Raw genomic sequence first — 16,260 nt, 5'->3', positions numbered from 1 at the left:
GACGGCGGTTCAAATTTCCTCTTATCCATCTTCTTAAATTAATTATTGTATCGAACATATTTCCACTGAAACTCAAGTTAAAATCAAGTGGGAAATTTCTCCTAAAACGTCCTCTCGGGCACCGACAACAATTAGACAGTGAGCTTTCTACTTGTCACCTGGAAAAGTAACCGATAAAAATGCACCTATGCGAAAACCAGTCAAATTTTATTAAAAAAAAAGAACTCCTATTTGCGTCCGCCTATGTGTTTTGAGAGTGGTATCACTTTCTTTCGTATTGAAATTACCACCTCAGCCGATGGTAGATAGTAATTCAGTTTTATTATTCTTATAAATAGATCTGCGCCTTTATTTAAAACTTCTTGCACTTAACGGTAAAAATAACTAAACGCTACTATTTACACACCAGAGTGTCGATCTGCTGCTGCTGGCCCTTGGAACACAAAGCATTCAATAGTGGTGTGCCCCAAAGCAGCGGCACAGTTCGGGAGGGGAGATTTCGTTACTCACACCGTGCGCGAGTCTCACAGTTTATGCTTTTCTCTACTACATGAGTTTTGGGCGGGAAACAAGGACTGTTATAAATATATGTACGTTTAAAAAATATAGTTTCCATTTGGGAGCGTACGCGCGGCCTTTTAACTGTGTACAGTCTCGTACCTGTTCGCTTCGTGTCCCAAAACGGTTCTAGGTCTCAATCACGTCTAAATTTGATGCAATTTGGAGAGAACTCTTTTTCATCACTCATTATTCAGTTAGTAGGTATAACGCTCATGTTTGAACTGCTAACGCTAAAGGTAGAGGGAGTTTGTAGTTTGTTTTTTTTTTTTTCAATAAGTTATCGTTTTTTCCATTATTTGTATAACAGTCTATTTTCTTGCTTGAATACATTTAAGTTAGTGTTGAGTTTATGATTTTTTGATATATTTTAGCAATTTTGATCTTACTTCCAAAACGCTTTCCGAAAAATTTAAATGTTTACTACCGTTACCTTCTTCTCTTTTATTATCATTCTCCGAACAATACTGAACGATTCCATTTTAAAGGTCGATGGATTGCAGCTTTCATTTTGAAACTAAACCAAACTAAATCATTTTCACAGAAATTAAATAACTATACTCACGGCACGAAGAAATTACAAAAAAATACTGCAACGGTATTTTTCTCTCTCACACAGTGAAATAACTCTCGCTTGGCGAGATTCCCAATACGAAATCAAGTAAGTGAACCTAAAAAACTACTGCTCGTTCCCATCTTCTTGCCAGCTGCCGTTACTCCTTCTATTGGCCGTCTCTTTCGTCCGACACCGATTCAGTAGTACTTATGCACTGATCAGCTGCAGAGCCCTCAACAACGGGCGGCTGCTGGTCCAAATTTTCTTCTCTACTGCGTGATTCCAACCGAACAGTCACCGATGACGCTGACGACGACGATGATGACGACGACAACGAAAGCGGTTGCTGGATCGTTGGTTCCAATGAATTTTCCACCAATGGCATTCCCGGTACGGGTGTAACCACAGCTGCTGCTGGTGCTATTACCGCACCCGGTTGAATCGATTTCTGGCTGGTGGCTCCGCTGCTGCTGGCGTGATATCATGATGAGTGTTTCTCCGTCAGTTCGGCCCAGCGCTGCTCGAAGTACTTGCGCATCCCGTGGCCAGCCGTTCCAACCGGGGAGTCGTCCTCGTTGAATACCTCACAGTTGTCGAATATTTGCCGCACATCGGCGATGAAATCGTCACGGGATTTGTAACTGTAGGAGAAGATAGATTAGTTCTTCGATAACCCGATGGGTATTGTATAATACTTACACCATGTCCTGCAGGCGTTTTTTGATAGTCGACAAATCCATCGGGTACTTGATAATCTTCCGGTAGGTCGGAAATTGTTTGGTGTTTACAGGTAGCAGAAAGGGCCAGGAATCCTCGTGCACCTGTAAAGCCGAGAGAAGTGACTCGTGAACGTTTTGCGAAAAATTTATTTGTTATTCCTTACAAAGAAGAATAATTTAACCTGAATTTGATAAAATCAATTTTATCATTTTTTGGCATGTTCTGCGTTTTTTCTACCATTTTGTCATTTTCAATACTATAGTCATACTTCGATATAAGGCAACCTCGATATAACGTAACTCGATATAACGTAACTTTTACCTCGATATAACGTAACTTTTCAAAATGTATTGAAATTGAAAACAAATGATACAGTAACTGTTTTTGGGGTATAAATTGCTTCAAAAAAGTGTTTGTAGTAAGTTTCAAAATTAATGAAACTAATGCGAAAATTGTCCTAAATGGGCATAAAAAAGGTTTAAAAATACTAATAGGTGATGGAAAATAGGTTTTCACGCATCCTTCAGTAACAATTCACAGTCTTGCATCAATTAGAAAAAAAAATTTTTTTTTTGCTTGTTGAAATTTTCCCTAAATGGGCATAAGGCAGGTTAAAAAATACTGATAGGTAATGGGAAATAGGTTTCCGCGCATCTTTGAGTAACCATCTTTGAGTAACAGTCTTGCATCAATTAGAAAAATTTTTTTTTGCTTGTTGAAAATTGTTCTAAATGGGCATAAGAATGGTTTAAAATTACTGATAGGTGATGGGAAATAGGTTTTCACGCATCTTTGAGTAACCTGTGTATCAATTGAAAAAAAAAATTTTTTTGCTCTGAAAATATTTCTAAATGGGCATAAGAAAGTATGAAAATACTGATAGGTGATGGAAAATGGGTTTCCGCGTATATTTGAGTAACCATTAACATTCTTGCATAAATTTAAAAAAATTTTTTTTTGCTTCGATATAATGTAACGAAAATAAAAATAAAGTTGCCTTATGTCGAGGTATGACTGTATTGTCACTTTTTCCGGTTAGTTATTATCATTTCATTCATTTTTGTGATATTTTTCACTTTTGTCATTTTATTTAAGTAGTTTCCTCATTTTTTTGTTTCACTTCTTCTGTATTTTATCTTGTTTATATTTCTTTTTCTTTTTTTTTATTGTATTTTTTTTCTTTATCAGATTTTTCTTTCTAATGTTTTTCTCCCATTTTCATGTTTTTTCCTTAATTTTTTCCTTTTTTTTATTTTTGATTTTTTGTCATTTTTCATTTCCAATTTTTTTTATTTGTTTCCTCTGTGTTTTTTCCTTTTCAATTTTTTTCCTTTTTTTATTTTTTTTCTTGTTTTTTTTTCGATTTTTTTCTTTTTCTATGTTTTTCTTTTTTATTTTTTATTTCTCATTTTTTTTTTACTTTTTTATTCTCGATTATCCGGAATATCAAAGAAAAATACATTTCGGACAATCGAGTTTTCCGCATAATCGAATCACAGAAGATATTTGAAGTTGCGGTTAACGAACATAAAACAAATATTTTCTTCTATTTTACTTGTATGATGCAGTGATGTAACCAGAAATTATTTCTGAGGGGAAAAGAAGTAAAATCTTGAGAAGCAAAAAAATGGATATTGTTTATTTTCACGCAATTCGAACATGTCCCAATCATACCGGAAGTGTCATGAGTGGTGTAACAATTATGCCAGAAGGGATGGTAAAGATAAAATTTCGGAATAACAATTAAAAATGAACATCAAAAATATAAAATTTTGGATAAACGAGTCTAAAATTCCGGATAATCGAGTACGACCTGTATATTCTTTTTTGATTTTTCTTATTTTTTCTAAATAATTTTTTCCTTTTTCTTTAAAACTCCTTTTTATTGTTTTCCCTTTTATTTTTTTTCCTTTTTTCATCTATTTTTTTATTTTTTTATTGTTTTTCTTTCTTTATTTTTTCACCTTTTGTCCTTTTTTCTTATTTTGTTATTTATTTTTTTCCTTTTTTTATTTTTTTTATTTATTTTTTCCTTGTTCTCTTCTCTATTTTTTCCATTTTGTTTATTTCCTTTTTATTTTTTTATTTTATTTTCTTTTCCATTTTTCCTTTTTTGATTATTTCCTTTTTTTTCCTTTTTTTTCTATTTTTCCTTATTTGTTTTCTTTTTTTTCTTATTTATTTTCTTATTCTATTTTTCCTCATTTGTTTTCTTTTTTTTTCTTATTTATTTTCTTTTTCTCTTCTTTATTTTTTTCCTTTTTATTTTATTTTCTTTTTTTCCCCTTTTCAATTCTATTTTTTTCCTTTTTTCTTTATTCCCTTCCCTATTTGTTTCCTTTTTTCTTTATTGCCTTTTTTCTTTTTCTTTTTTTTTTGTTTTCTCTTTTTTTTTCTTTTTTACTTTTTTCCCTTCTTTTTTTGTTTTCCCTCCTTTCCTTTTTTATTTTTTTCCCTTCTTTCCTTTTTTATTTTTTTCCCTTCTATCCTTTTTTATTTTTTTCCCTTCTTACCTTTTTTTATTTTTTTCCCTTCTTTCCTTTTTTATTTTTTCCCTTTATTCCTTTTTTATTTTTTTCCCTTCTTTCCTTTTTTTCATTATTTGCTTTTTTTCCTTTTTTTTTCTTTTTTTTCTTTTCTTATTTTTTTTCTTTTTTAATGTTTTCTCCTTCTTTATTTTTTTCCCTTTTTATTTTCTTTGCTTTTTTATTTCTTTTTCCTTTTTATCACCTTTTCCTTTTTTTTAATTTTTTTTTCATTTTTCATATTTTTCCCTCTTTTTTCTTCTTCTTTTTCTCCCTTTTCTATAATTACGTTTAGCATTAAATATTACTGTTGTTTTTTGTCCGGTTTCTTCAATCATATTTTTTTGACATGATCATATAAGTGAATTTTAGCTCTTTTCGTAAGTTGTCGTGTATCTCTAGACAACTTTTAAACCTTTGTCTTTTCTTATTTAATAAATTTTGCCATTTATGATTTTGCTTATGTGTCATTTTTGTATCATTATTCCAATACATATTAAAATTTATGTTTTGTTTTTCTTTTTTGTCATTATTACAGTTATTATTCAGTGTTGTCTTATAGCGAATTTCTTTATTCCACGGTAAGCGGGCAAAACTGCCGAGGAATAATGAAACGTCATCGCCATTTAAGATGCAAGTAAGAAAGAGATGCCAGATAATTGTTTACAAACTTAGCACGTGCGGTGGTGGGTTGAAGCTGACAAATTTTACAGTGCGCTTCGGGCAGCACGGCAGGTCAAAACTGGGTCAACATCGAGCGAATAAAGAAGGGTTTTGACAGCAGTTAGTGCGCTTCCAGGTGCGCTGATGAAATAAAGAAATTCGCTATTAGAGAGATAGATCTCAGTTTCTATCAATTATTTGTTAATTTCGCCTGAAGGGTTGGCGCTTTGATGAATTTTAGGAAATTTCGTTTCACGACCTATAAAATTTACTATTTAATAGCATTAAAACTACAAGGCATGATCTAAAATCTAGAAAGAAAATTTAAACTTCTTTTCTCCATGATGTGTTTTGAGAATAGAAAAGCTGATACAATGGCGAAAAAGAAAACAATATAATTTCATCATCACAACTCACCTCCATCTCCTCCAGCACGGTCTTGCACGGGGCCAGCTCCTTCATCAGCTTTTTGGTGGCCTTCTTCTCCTTCTTGGCCTGTTCGCGAGCCTCGTCCCGCTCCTTGCGGTCCTTCTTGTCGGACTTGTGCGAACCACTTGCGCCGGTGGCGGAGGCTGACGACGGCAGCTGTTCTTCGGAGGACTCGCAGTGTTTTTCCGAGTCGTACCCGGACCCGGAGGCGCATGCATTTGCACTCGACGGCGAATAGTACCCGGCCGAACCGGAACCGGGTGTCGTTATGCTGCTGCTGCCGCTGTTGTCCTGGCAGGGTTGCTGCTGCGGAGTGTGATGCCCTTCGTACTGCGAAGAACCACCGTCGTTGCTTCCCATTGAAATGTTTAGGCTGCTGTTTTCTATACTGCTACCATTGTCAGCGGGTTGTTGGCTGTTGGCTAGAGGCATCATACTGGGCACAGCTGGGGCTGCACTGCTGCTTCCACCAGCTGGTTGAAACAGATGAGATTCCGGGAGCATGTGCTGCTGAGATTGCATCGGATGCTGCGCGTACATATTATAATCGACCATTTGTGGCAGATGCGGCTGCGCTTGGTAATACTGATGCTGTTGTTGCGGTTGAGATTGATAGTAATGCTGATAATGTTGTTGGTGTTGCTGCTGCTGCTGTTGTTGCTGTTGGGCATCGTAGCTATTAGTCAACGGCGGAGGTGGCAGCTGAAAACTATTCAATACACTAGATGCCGGAGTTCCCTCAAGATTGGTGTACTGCTGCTGCTGTGGATAGACGAGCGTTTGCGGATGGTGTGAAGGATGAGGAGCACTTTGATGGCTGAACTCTGACTGCGTTGGCATCGGCGTGGAACACTGGGCGACGGCAGTAGTCGACGACAGCTCTTCATGGGTCGTGGATGCTACTGAATGTGCTGGACTGTATTAATGGGTTTCTCGTTTAATTTTAATTTGTTCTTCTAAAGACGGGGTAAGGGGAAATGCGGAACATTTCAAACAACAATAGCTACCTTAGCGGGGTGATGTTAACGTTCGAGTTCGGATTAGGCACCGGGGTGCCCAGCATGTGCGTTGGAGTCGTCGACGGTGGGATCTCTTCGTGCGATGAGTTCAGCGACTGATTGGCCGATTGATTACTGAGATTGGACTGGTTGAGCTGCGTTGACGAGGAGTTGTGGTTTTGCTTCTCTTTGGGTTTGCGCTGCGGCTTCTTCTTGGGCGGAGCTTTCGAGATGCAGTTTTGGCAATACCATTTGCCTCTAGGATACTAAAAATATAAAAATAAATGCTTACCAACACCCCTTACAGATGGAAAAGCTGATTCTCGATGCTTACCTTTAACATAGGTGGAATATAGCAGTCCTGATGGTACGCTCTAGGGCATAGTTCACAGTACACCATCTTACCTAAGGGTGGAGGCCGCTGGCCTCCACAGACTATACATTTTCGATCACCGGTAGCTTTATTCTTACACTCGAAACAATACCTGTAACGTAAATCGGACATCATTGATTCAATTCATCCCATTCTAGTATTCTACCGCAAACAATTTACAAGAAAAAAAGTAAAACAAAAACATATATACTGACCAATCACCATCAGGAATCTTGTCCATTCGTGGCTTAAAGCAATAGGTATGATAACCCCGATCGCAGCCGTCACACAACAACAACTTATCCTCCTGCTCACCCGACTGGCAGAACTGGCAATTCTGCAAAAGAAGTTTAGAAGAGGGAATTGGTTTCGTGCGATTCTTCCTAAGCTGCTGCAGTATGTGAGTTTTGACCGCCAGCGGACTGCGGTAATGTTGACCGGCTGAATCGATACTGGCAGCAGAATTTCCGCTGCTCCCGAAACAGCCTGTCGGACTTTGTGATAGTGGTGATTTGTGGGATGTGTTGCAGATGGCAGCGTTAGTGAGAGGAGGGACAGGACTAGCGTTATTATCCTTCTTCTTCGAATTCTTTTGCTTTTTTGTAGGTGTTTTGAATTCTTGTGCGTTCGCAACGACAGCCGACAGAACTGGGCATGTCTGGCGGCGTTGTTCGATTTCAGTTGGTTAGTCGCGCGAAACCAAAAAGGAAATAGCCGAAAAAAGAAAGAACAGAAAAGAAACAGAAGAGATAAGCGAATTGAATATTAAGATAATGAAACCAAATAGAACAAAGGTGGAAACTTTTGCATGCGGTTTTGGGCTGGTTACTACTGAAAGCACACATCGGATTTCTCACTTGACCTAATTTCGTTTTATATCCATTTAACATATTTATGACAGAATTGAATACCTATTATTTTACTTTCCAATACATCCGATGTTTAATTTTCCCAAACAAGGGAGTTAGTTGCATTCAAAGATGTGGTTAGTGCAAATCACAAGCATTTGTTAAGGGAACAGTGATAAAATAATAACGCTACCGAATTTCATTGAGAAACGTAACCGATCTACAGTTTTTTTTTTTTTTTTTGTATTAACAGGTTTTGAAATCCCGCACATTTCGATGGATTCTACAACTTTCGGCAAGGAAGGATTCATTCTATCTACATGAGCAAGGTAGGACAGGATTAAGGCAGCTTTGGCTAAACGATAAATCAAAACTCAAACAGGGAGCAAAAACTAAGACTAAACAAAGTGAAATTCAACTTACCGCCTTCATGATGCTTTTGTCCCACGCGACACACGATTCGAGCACGTACAGTGCCATCGACAGTTGGGCGGTAGTGACCGATCGTTCAACCGCGTCGCGCCATGACACAAGCCCTGCAAGAATAGGTTTTTTAATTACCGAATCAACAATCGAAATAAATCTCAATCAAACGTCACCAACCTTTGGGAATGTTTTCGTCCTCAGAGCTGTTTGAGCAATTGGACGTATTAGCCAACGCTGCGCTGTGATTATGTGATTCCTGCTGTGCGATCACAGCCATTTGAGCTTCCGTCGTACTACAACAAGAGGATAATGGACCATCAGTATAATTTAGCTCCAACCCACACAGGTGGGGACGCATTATGCATTCTCACTACTTTACTCACTTGATTCCCAGCGGCGGTTTGAGATATCGCCTCTCGATAGCCGCCTCCAGGCCGGCGATTCGCTCCCGCAGCATATCGATGGTAACATCTTCGGTGACTTCGTTATCGCTGTCTCCCTCTCGCTGGGGAATCTGCCAACCCTTGATCTGCATTGAGGCCGATGCCACCTTGTCTTCCATAGCTTCGATCTGATCTAGCAGAGCGATTTCCACCCGTCGTGCGATTGCCGGATTCCACGCGTTCCACGGTTCCGACTCGATCCAACCAGTAAGCGGTGCTCTCGGATGAGCCACGTGGTACGGTGTCGTCAGGTTCACGCTGTCGGACAAAGACTCTAGCAAATTTTGCCGCAAACTCCGCTCTCGAACTCCTCGTGGGTTGAGCGATTTGATGAAATCATTTAATTCTTCGATTTCGTTGATTTTCCACCAACCGTAGCGAAGCTGCTTTTCGATCGGCCTGACTTCCGGTTTCTGCAAGCATCCTCGCACCTTAATCTCTTCCATTTGTTTACGCTCTTCAGGGGTCATTTGTAACGGCTGAAATTGGTCACACTGTACGTAGGCAGTCAAATTACTCAACGTGAGCGTCATGTAGGCCGGAAGGGAAAAAGATCCAAACTCTTCCGAATCACCTTCTTGTTTGATATCGTGCTTTGCTTCCGACTGATTATCGTCAATCGATTCTCGTTTCAATGCCGGCTTCAGATCGGTCAACTGTTCCGGTTCTTTCTTCACTTTCTTCGCAATAACGTCGTTCATTTCATCCTCATCCAATCCGGACGATGATAGAATGGATTCATTTTTGAAATGAATATCCACTCCTTTCTCCAGAGGAACGCTAAAAAACTGAATATTGTTACCTATGTCCCAACGGTTGCCTTGTATCTGGCATATCTCTTTGCAGGTGATGTTCGTATAAATTTGCCTGGCAAGTGCAGCCGGTGTGGTTCCTTTGAGCGAGGGAAGCGGACACTCCGTACTGCTTAGCGGCAGGTCCTTGTCCACAATGGAAAACCAACGTTCCATCAGAAATTGGTTCATGCTGTGCTGAAATTCTGCTTTCACTTTCTCCTCCTTCAGCTCTATCATCTCCACATCGTTGCCATAGAGAGCTTTACCGTGGCCGTCCTCGCCTGATTCGCAGCCAGAACCGATTTCACCATTCTCCAATTTTGGCTTAATATCACAGTTGCTTACACCAACGAGACCTCCGGTGCCGTTGGGGTTCAGATCGGCACAATCCTGTAGCATACCGACGGGCTGGTGGCGATTTGCGTCACCACTTTCCGTGTCGTCGTCCGGAATGGTAATGGTAGGCGTTTCTTCTTGAACTAGCTGAACCTGTGGGGTGGATTAAAGAATATGTTACAGTTGACCAAAAACATTCGTGATCGGTTGTATAATACTTACATCCCCATCATCCTGCTGCTGCCGATTAACGTTCACACCTCCGATTTGGTTGTTTACCTCAACAATTTTCGTCTCGTCGTGATTGTTGCCTTTTTGTACTAGAATTGCAGTGGGGATGGAGTCTTCGATATCCATTAGGTGGTCGTCCTCTCGTTTCTTTTTCATTCCCAACGGGATAGGTGCTGGTACGGGTGGTTCCTGTTGCACCATTGGAGGCGGTGGGGGTGGTGGCACGTTGATGGACACAGGGGCGATCACTTTCACTGCTTGTTGATCTTCGAATGGCGCAGCAGCCGGCGTCGTAACTGATGTTGTTAGATGATCCGCTTCGGAATGGGAGTCCGCTCGGCTTTCTTCGCAGTTGCTGAAACTGGTTCTGGAATTATCCTCCTCTTGGACATCCTGAGATTCACTATCGTTTGCACTCTCCTGGTTGTAGAAATCATGCTTCTTTTTACTTCTACCCGAACGCTTTCGCTTGCGGTCCTCTAGTCCAACGTGAAGCGGGAACTCGTTGGAATCTTTGTTTTCCTTATTTTTGTCCCGATCACGTTTAACGATATCGGCTATCGTGGGGATGAAACGGGGCAGATCGTCTTCCGGGGGGATTTCTTCATCTACTGGCTCCATAGTTTGTCCCGCTTCCGCTTCTGCTGCGGCAGTCGCTGCCTTTTGTGCCGCTTGACTAGCATACACCTCATCGAGGGCATTCTCGTATTTGCTCACATCCGGCTGGGTGGATTCCATAGCTTCCACATAAATGCCACCACACTTGGACAGATTCCAGTATCGACGCCAGTAGCGGTCTTGACCGAAGCATTTTACACGCAGCTGATTCAGGGCATGCTCCAACTGTTGCTTGTTTTGGAAAGATTCCTCCAAAATTTTATCATACTTCCTTTGTGCTTCCTCGGCTGTTAACTGTGCGTCTTCGTCCTCCTCCAACTGAGTTCCTTCGCTTTCTAAATCACTATTGTCTTCGTCATTTCGCTCACTCGGAGCATCGTGGATCATCGATTTAGAGAAGGGATTATCTAGATCACCTGCAGCGGAAGTTTGCTGCGATACATTGAGGCCAGATATGTCTCCCATTTCGGTGAAAGCCATCTCTTTCGGCTTCACCAATGATTCATCGTGCATTTGTGGAAGAGGTGGAACCTTTATCGGGCTTTCCTCCATTGGAGTGCTAGTTCCGTTGTTCAACGGGATCGGTTCTTGGCTTGAGTGTAGACCGCCGACTTCATCTTTGTGATTGTGCTCTGACTCAGGCACCGGTAGAGGTGTTGGATTTTCGACTTCACCAGCTGCCACCGGAGCGGGTGCTACATCCGTTTCGATCACTTCGACTTCGTTGCTATCAGTCTTCTCCTCCCCTGGTTGTTGTTCGCCTGAACTTATTGTGTTGCCACCTTCGCCAGCCACAGCCGCAGCGGCTGCTTCCTCTGCTCGTTTGGCGTCCTCGGCTGCTTTCATGGATAGAGATTTCTCCAGAGCTGCTGCTTGTGCTTTTTCGTACTGTTCCAACCGTTGCTTTCTTGCAACCAGCATTTTGTATTTTCTAATTTTATTATCTAGCAAGTACCGCTCCTTTTTCAGTTGAGCTTGTGCCTCCAAGCTGCCCTCAATCTGCCTGCACACTGCCTTGTTTAGCAGCAGATCGTTGCATAGCATCGCCAAAATCTGCGCCTTCGTCGTTGGATTGATCGACACGAACGGTTTATCTTTCAGCAGCTCTGACAGTTTGTAACGCATGTTTTCCGACAACAGTTCGTAGAACTGTCTGTTCTTATCACTGGCAGTCTTGATGTCCTCCTCCGTGGGCAAATGATGACGCTCGCGCTCTCGCTCCAGATTAATGCCACTCTGTTGCTTCACTTCGCCTATCGCCACAGCATACAGATATATCCTTAGGATTTCCGAAACGTTCGAATGAGTGATGTCAGCCTGCCGCAGTGTTTGCCCCAGCAGTGTCGTGTGTCGTCCGGGGTTCGGAATGCCAGGATCCTCGATAGCGCACACCAGCAGGTGTGTCATCACCGAGAGTAGTTCTTCCTCGGCTTCGAGCGCGTTATCGCAGGTCAGTGCCGAGTGCAGTGACTGTAGCGTTGGCAGTGATTCCATATCTGTTCGTTTGGATAATGGGGCGGTCAGTGGTAAGTAAGTGGGCTTGGTTAAAAAGAGATTACCCGTTGACTCACCGAAACCGAGGGTTTCACCAAAGTTGTGCAGGAACTCGAACACCATCAGCAGATCGGCAAAGCCGGTTCCGGTCAGCTTCAAGCCGGGGATTCGAGGTAAACCAGGCAGATCCGTTTGGTCGCCGATTTCCGAATCCTCCTGGGGTTTTCTGTTGGTTAGGAGAAAACATCGACGGTTAGGGTTGAGATACCATGCGACGATTGGGTGTATGTTACCTTAGCTCTTGAAGAATACTGGTGTCTCGTTTTCGCATGGCTAACTTCTTCTCGCGTTGGATTAGTTTGTCCAAGATGACCTAGACAGAACGAAATAAGCGTTCATTTAGTTGAACAAAAACAAGCTCGAAGCAATTCATTTTACCTGATGTTTCTTTTTCTCCTTTTCTTCGAACTTCCGTCGAAGTTCGAGCTGCTTGATCAGGGCCATATGCTGCCGGCGTCGTTCACGTTCCTATTGTTTTGTACAAGACGAGAAAATATTGCGTTAGGAATATTACGTACCTCGAAATAGTTAGCGTTTGGGATTATAGTCAACAAGCAAATTGCATGCATTTTAAATAATTCTAGTGCGTACTATTATAGGCGAAAAGCGTTACTAATTACAATGCTAGATGCTTATACCGTGGTACGTTTTACTACAATATTTATAAGCTAGAGTTCTGGCTTGCAATCAATTTGTTCTCAACTGAACGGGTTAGGTGAAACTGTTCTGATAGATTCCCATTTACAATTTTTAAGCAATTTAGCACCAATAAGAAGTTAAAAAACAACCGGCAAAAAGTTGGTTTTGTATTGTTCGAGGTTGTTGGATGTTTCAAGGAGTATTTTTTGATACTTTAAAGAAATGTTTTTTCTTTCGGTTGATAACAGAATTTGGTAATATCAAGTTTCATCAAGTAGGAATATATTGCTATACATCCTTCATCCTTTCACCAGAACTTTTCCCTTATTCTACACTACTCCAATTCAATGACCCAATAATGTGATTACATTAGATGAATGATTGTAATGACGTTTTGTTATTACATATGGCAATTAACTCTATCTTCTAAAACTAACTTCATACACCGTACGATTGATCGATCAGCGCAAAGTAAAAACGAAAGTGTTAGGCAACAGTTTAGGGAAATTATCGTCTAATAGTTAGTTATTATTTTATGTGCTTTTTGGAACTTGAAAAACAAAAGAAAAAAGACAAAGCTTTTCAACAGCCAAACCAATCGTAAACGTTAGTCTGATGAATGGAGGAACTAGATTGAACTAAATTGAACCCTCTATCTAAGAAGATACGGTCGATGCCTACCATTTCGACGGCGTACATCAGCTCTTTCTGTTTGGCGAGTTCCTAAACGGTAGCAGAGAAGAAAAGTTGTTCCAAAGGTAAATTACAAGGCAACTATATTTTGTGACGGTTTTTTGATAAAGTGAATATTTAGTGTAGCTAAAATAGGCGCACTCCGGCGCTGGTGGCATTTAATACTCGACTAAGTGGAGATATAAGTATGTACTGACATATTCGCATAACATCCTTCTGCTGATGAACAACACCAGCTCGGGCAGGGGAGTTTATTTGTCACAAATGTCACAACTGGAGGTAACGTTTGAACACAAAGGGGCAAGGGAAAATAATGTTGTGAGGGTCAAATAACTACCAATTGAGCAAACATTACTTGAAACTGAACAAATAATAACATACGAAAACATGAAATGGACACGCACACAAGACGTACTTTTTGTACTCAAAGAATAAATCTAAAACGTGATCCTATTGTTGACTGGCGATGAACTACAAACTATGTGGAGAATGACACACATTTGCTATTGACTAATTGCCTATTGAGGTGACAATACTATATTGAGACAGGGTCGGTCTGTACCTGTTCTTTCTGTAGCAGTGCCTGCTGCCGTTTCTGTTCTTTCTCCTGCACATTTTGATTTTGTTTGGTAATCAGTTTATGATTGATTGATTGATTTTTGTTTTTAATAATCGGATCACCGTGGTGGAAGATGGCGTGAGTAAAAAATGCCAATTTTCGGATCGAATTGATTATTGGTGGAAAGAAAAATACGTTTTGAATCAAATGAAAAATTATAATAGTGACAATGGAAACTATTTGTGCGTACCTGCTGTTTCCGGGCTGCCTCCTCCGCCTTTTGCCGAGCCAGCTCTTCCTCTCGTTTTTTCTTGGCCTGCGTGAAAATATTTTCAATTATTTAAAATGCCCTATTTCTATTGATGAATTAAAGCTTTACCTCCAAAGCTTGCTGATTTTTGAGTTCTCGCTCCTTTCGTTGCTGTTCCAGCCGCTCATTACGTTCTGCCTCTTTTGCCTGCCGAGCCTAGAATGAACACAATAAAATAGTTCAGTAATTCCACCATTCTTACACTCAAACGCAACAACAAACCTTCTCCTTGTTCTTGTTGATTTCATCCTTGGCCATCTTCTTGGCGTCTCGCAAAGCCTGCTGTTGTTTGGCAATTTCGATCCGCTGTTCCACCCCTAGTGCGGTATGGCGGGTGAACATTTTCAGTTCCTCCAATCGCCGGGCAACCTCTACATCGGTCATCTTGATGTACTCACCGTCAGTTGCATACGGTGGTGGCGCTGGTTGCAGAAACGTTCCCACAATCGCTTTTGCCGAGAAACTGAAGTTATCCCGGGTCAAATCTTTCGGTTTGAATTGATCCAGGTACTGCCATTATAAGAAACAATTAGAATAAATTCTCCTTTAGCGTTCAAAAGCACGTAATCTTACCAATTGCACCTGCTGCATGCCCTTCATTTTATTCAAACTCTGGGGTGGATAGTAGAATACCTCGCCCTTGATCTGACCGTTTTTGGTGAGTCCCCTAATAACAGTTTCCCGCCGCCAGCCCTTCTCCAGAGGAACCCGCAGCTCTTTGACGTTGATTTGCTCTTCACCTTCCGATTCGGACATGCCACTTTCGGCCACACTCTCGCTATCGGTGTTGGTGTTAGACGTACTGTCCATCGATTGACTAGCTTCGATCATTGCTTGGCGAAGTTTTTCCTGAAACAGATTAACGATGAGTAACTTGTCTTTTTAAAAAGGACCGACATTAGCTTACTATTTCGGCCTCTTGCGTAAGCAGTTGCTGCGCGGTCAGCGGTTTCGAACCGACGGCCCGACTCTGAGCCAACAGCGACGCCACCGTGTTCTTTTTCGGTTTTGATACTCCACGGCCAAGATTACGTGGACGACCCTCCTTGAATTGAGCTGAAATGGAATCGGATCAAGAATTTAGTGTTCACAAAAACGATCTTGGGACCGATTACGATAAAATATAATTTGTAGTGAATGATAACCATCTACTGGGTCTTAAACGGGATGTTATAATTTCCGGTCTGATACAACATCGCGAATGTATGAATTATTTTGTGAAATTTTGATACACTTTACTATCAAGCTGTTGACAAAGAAATCGAAAGAACAGCATTTTTTCAGTTAAATTTTGAAAGCCTGTACTTATTTTAACTTTTGGTTACTCTTAATAACCCAATGAAAATTGTGCTTTTACAATAGTAATAGGAATCACGATACTAACATCCAGTGAGCGCCGCATAATCGTACTCCTCGTAATTGGAGATCTTCAGCAGCTCGGACAGCGAGCTGTTCAGCCCGAGCTGGGCGGCCAAATGATTGTTCACACCACTGGCTCCACCTCCGCTAGTGGCACCGGCTCCGGTGGCAGCGCTTCCACCGGCCGATTGGGCTCCGTTGCCACTACCAGTTGTAGCAGAGGTACCGCCAACAGCGCCACTGCTGCCACCGCTTGCAGCCAACAGCAGTGAGCTGATGCTGCTGTTCAGTGCGCTACTATTGTCACCGGATGAAGCACTGCCACCCAAAGCGTTGCCAGTGGCCAACGAGGATGCAAAGGCTGCTGCAGCCGAGCGGTTTTTGTTGTTGGATTTTCGACGAGCTGCGCGTGTTTATTTTTCACGACACGTTCATATGTGGAAGAGAGAAAGAGAAGGTGGAAAATCTTATGTTGTTTCTCGATGCAACTTTTCTATGGATCAGCAACGTTATGTGAGAAGCGTGAAAGTGTGGTCGCATTGCTTACTGGAGGAGATGTGACACGGTCAGTGTGGCAGGAGCAGCATTAGGATCGAATGGAGGTTTAACATGCAAGGTAGGACTCTAC

At 41.2% G+C, this 16,260-nt stretch overlaps 1 protein-coding gene across 21 annotated transcripts in view; it reads right to left on the bottom strand.

Moving 5' to 3' along the window:
- Positions 1-213: 213 nt before the first annotated feature.
- The window catches only part of LOC129726625 (bromodomain adjacent to zinc finger domain protein 2B-like), a 139,168-nt gene continuing 123,121 nt past the window's right edge, over positions 214-16,260 (bottom strand). For 11 of the 21 annotated variants that reach the window (XM_055683544.1, XM_055683561.1, XM_055683545.1 and 8 more), the window contains 21 exons: positions 15,658-16,035; positions 15,181-15,329; positions 14,847-15,122; positions 14,496-14,783; positions 14,343-14,429; positions 14,214-14,279; positions 13,967-14,011; positions 13,393-13,434; positions 12,451-12,540; positions 12,306-12,385; positions 12,078-12,238; positions 9,892-12,014; positions 8,480-9,822; positions 8,274-8,392; positions 8,094-8,206; positions 7,038-7,159; positions 6,784-6,934; positions 6,459-6,715; positions 5,440-6,367; positions 1,814-1,935; positions 214-1,755 (listed from right to left, as the gene is read on the bottom strand). In XM_055683544.1, coding sequence (XP_055539519.1) covers positions 1,596-1,755; positions 1,814-1,935; positions 5,440-6,367; positions 6,459-6,715; positions 6,784-6,934; positions 7,038-7,159; positions 8,094-8,206; positions 8,274-8,392; positions 8,480-9,822; positions 9,892-12,014; positions 12,078-12,238; positions 12,306-12,385; positions 12,451-12,540; positions 13,393-13,434; positions 13,967-14,011; positions 14,214-14,279; positions 14,343-14,429; positions 14,496-14,783; positions 14,847-15,122; positions 15,181-15,329; positions 15,658-16,035 — 7,100 coding nt within the window. In that variant the 3' untranslated portion in view covers positions 214-1,595. Of the gene's footprint in view, positions 1,756-1,813; positions 1,936-5,439; positions 6,368-6,458; positions 6,716-6,783; positions 6,935-7,037; positions 7,160-8,093; positions 8,207-8,273; positions 8,393-8,479; positions 9,823-9,891; positions 12,015-12,077; positions 12,239-12,305; positions 12,386-12,450; positions 12,541-13,392; positions 13,435-13,966; positions 14,012-14,213; positions 14,280-14,342; positions 14,430-14,495; positions 14,784-14,846; positions 15,123-15,180; positions 15,330-15,657; positions 16,036-16,260 lie in introns of those variants that run through there. The other 10 variants (XM_055683555.1, XM_055683562.1, XM_055683556.1 and 7 more) reach the window with 9 other exon arrangements.

This window comes from Wyeomyia smithii, chromosome 3 (assembly GCF_029784165.1).
Source record: "Wyeomyia smithii strain HCP4-BCI-WySm-NY-G18 chromosome 3, ASM2978416v1, whole genome shotgun sequence".
NCBI classification, from domain to species: domain Eukaryota; kingdom Metazoa; phylum Arthropoda; class Insecta; order Diptera; family Culicidae; genus Wyeomyia; species Wyeomyia smithii.
The sequence above is the reverse complement of the archived record's forward strand: the minus strand, read 5'-3'. Positions and strand labels throughout refer to the sequence as shown.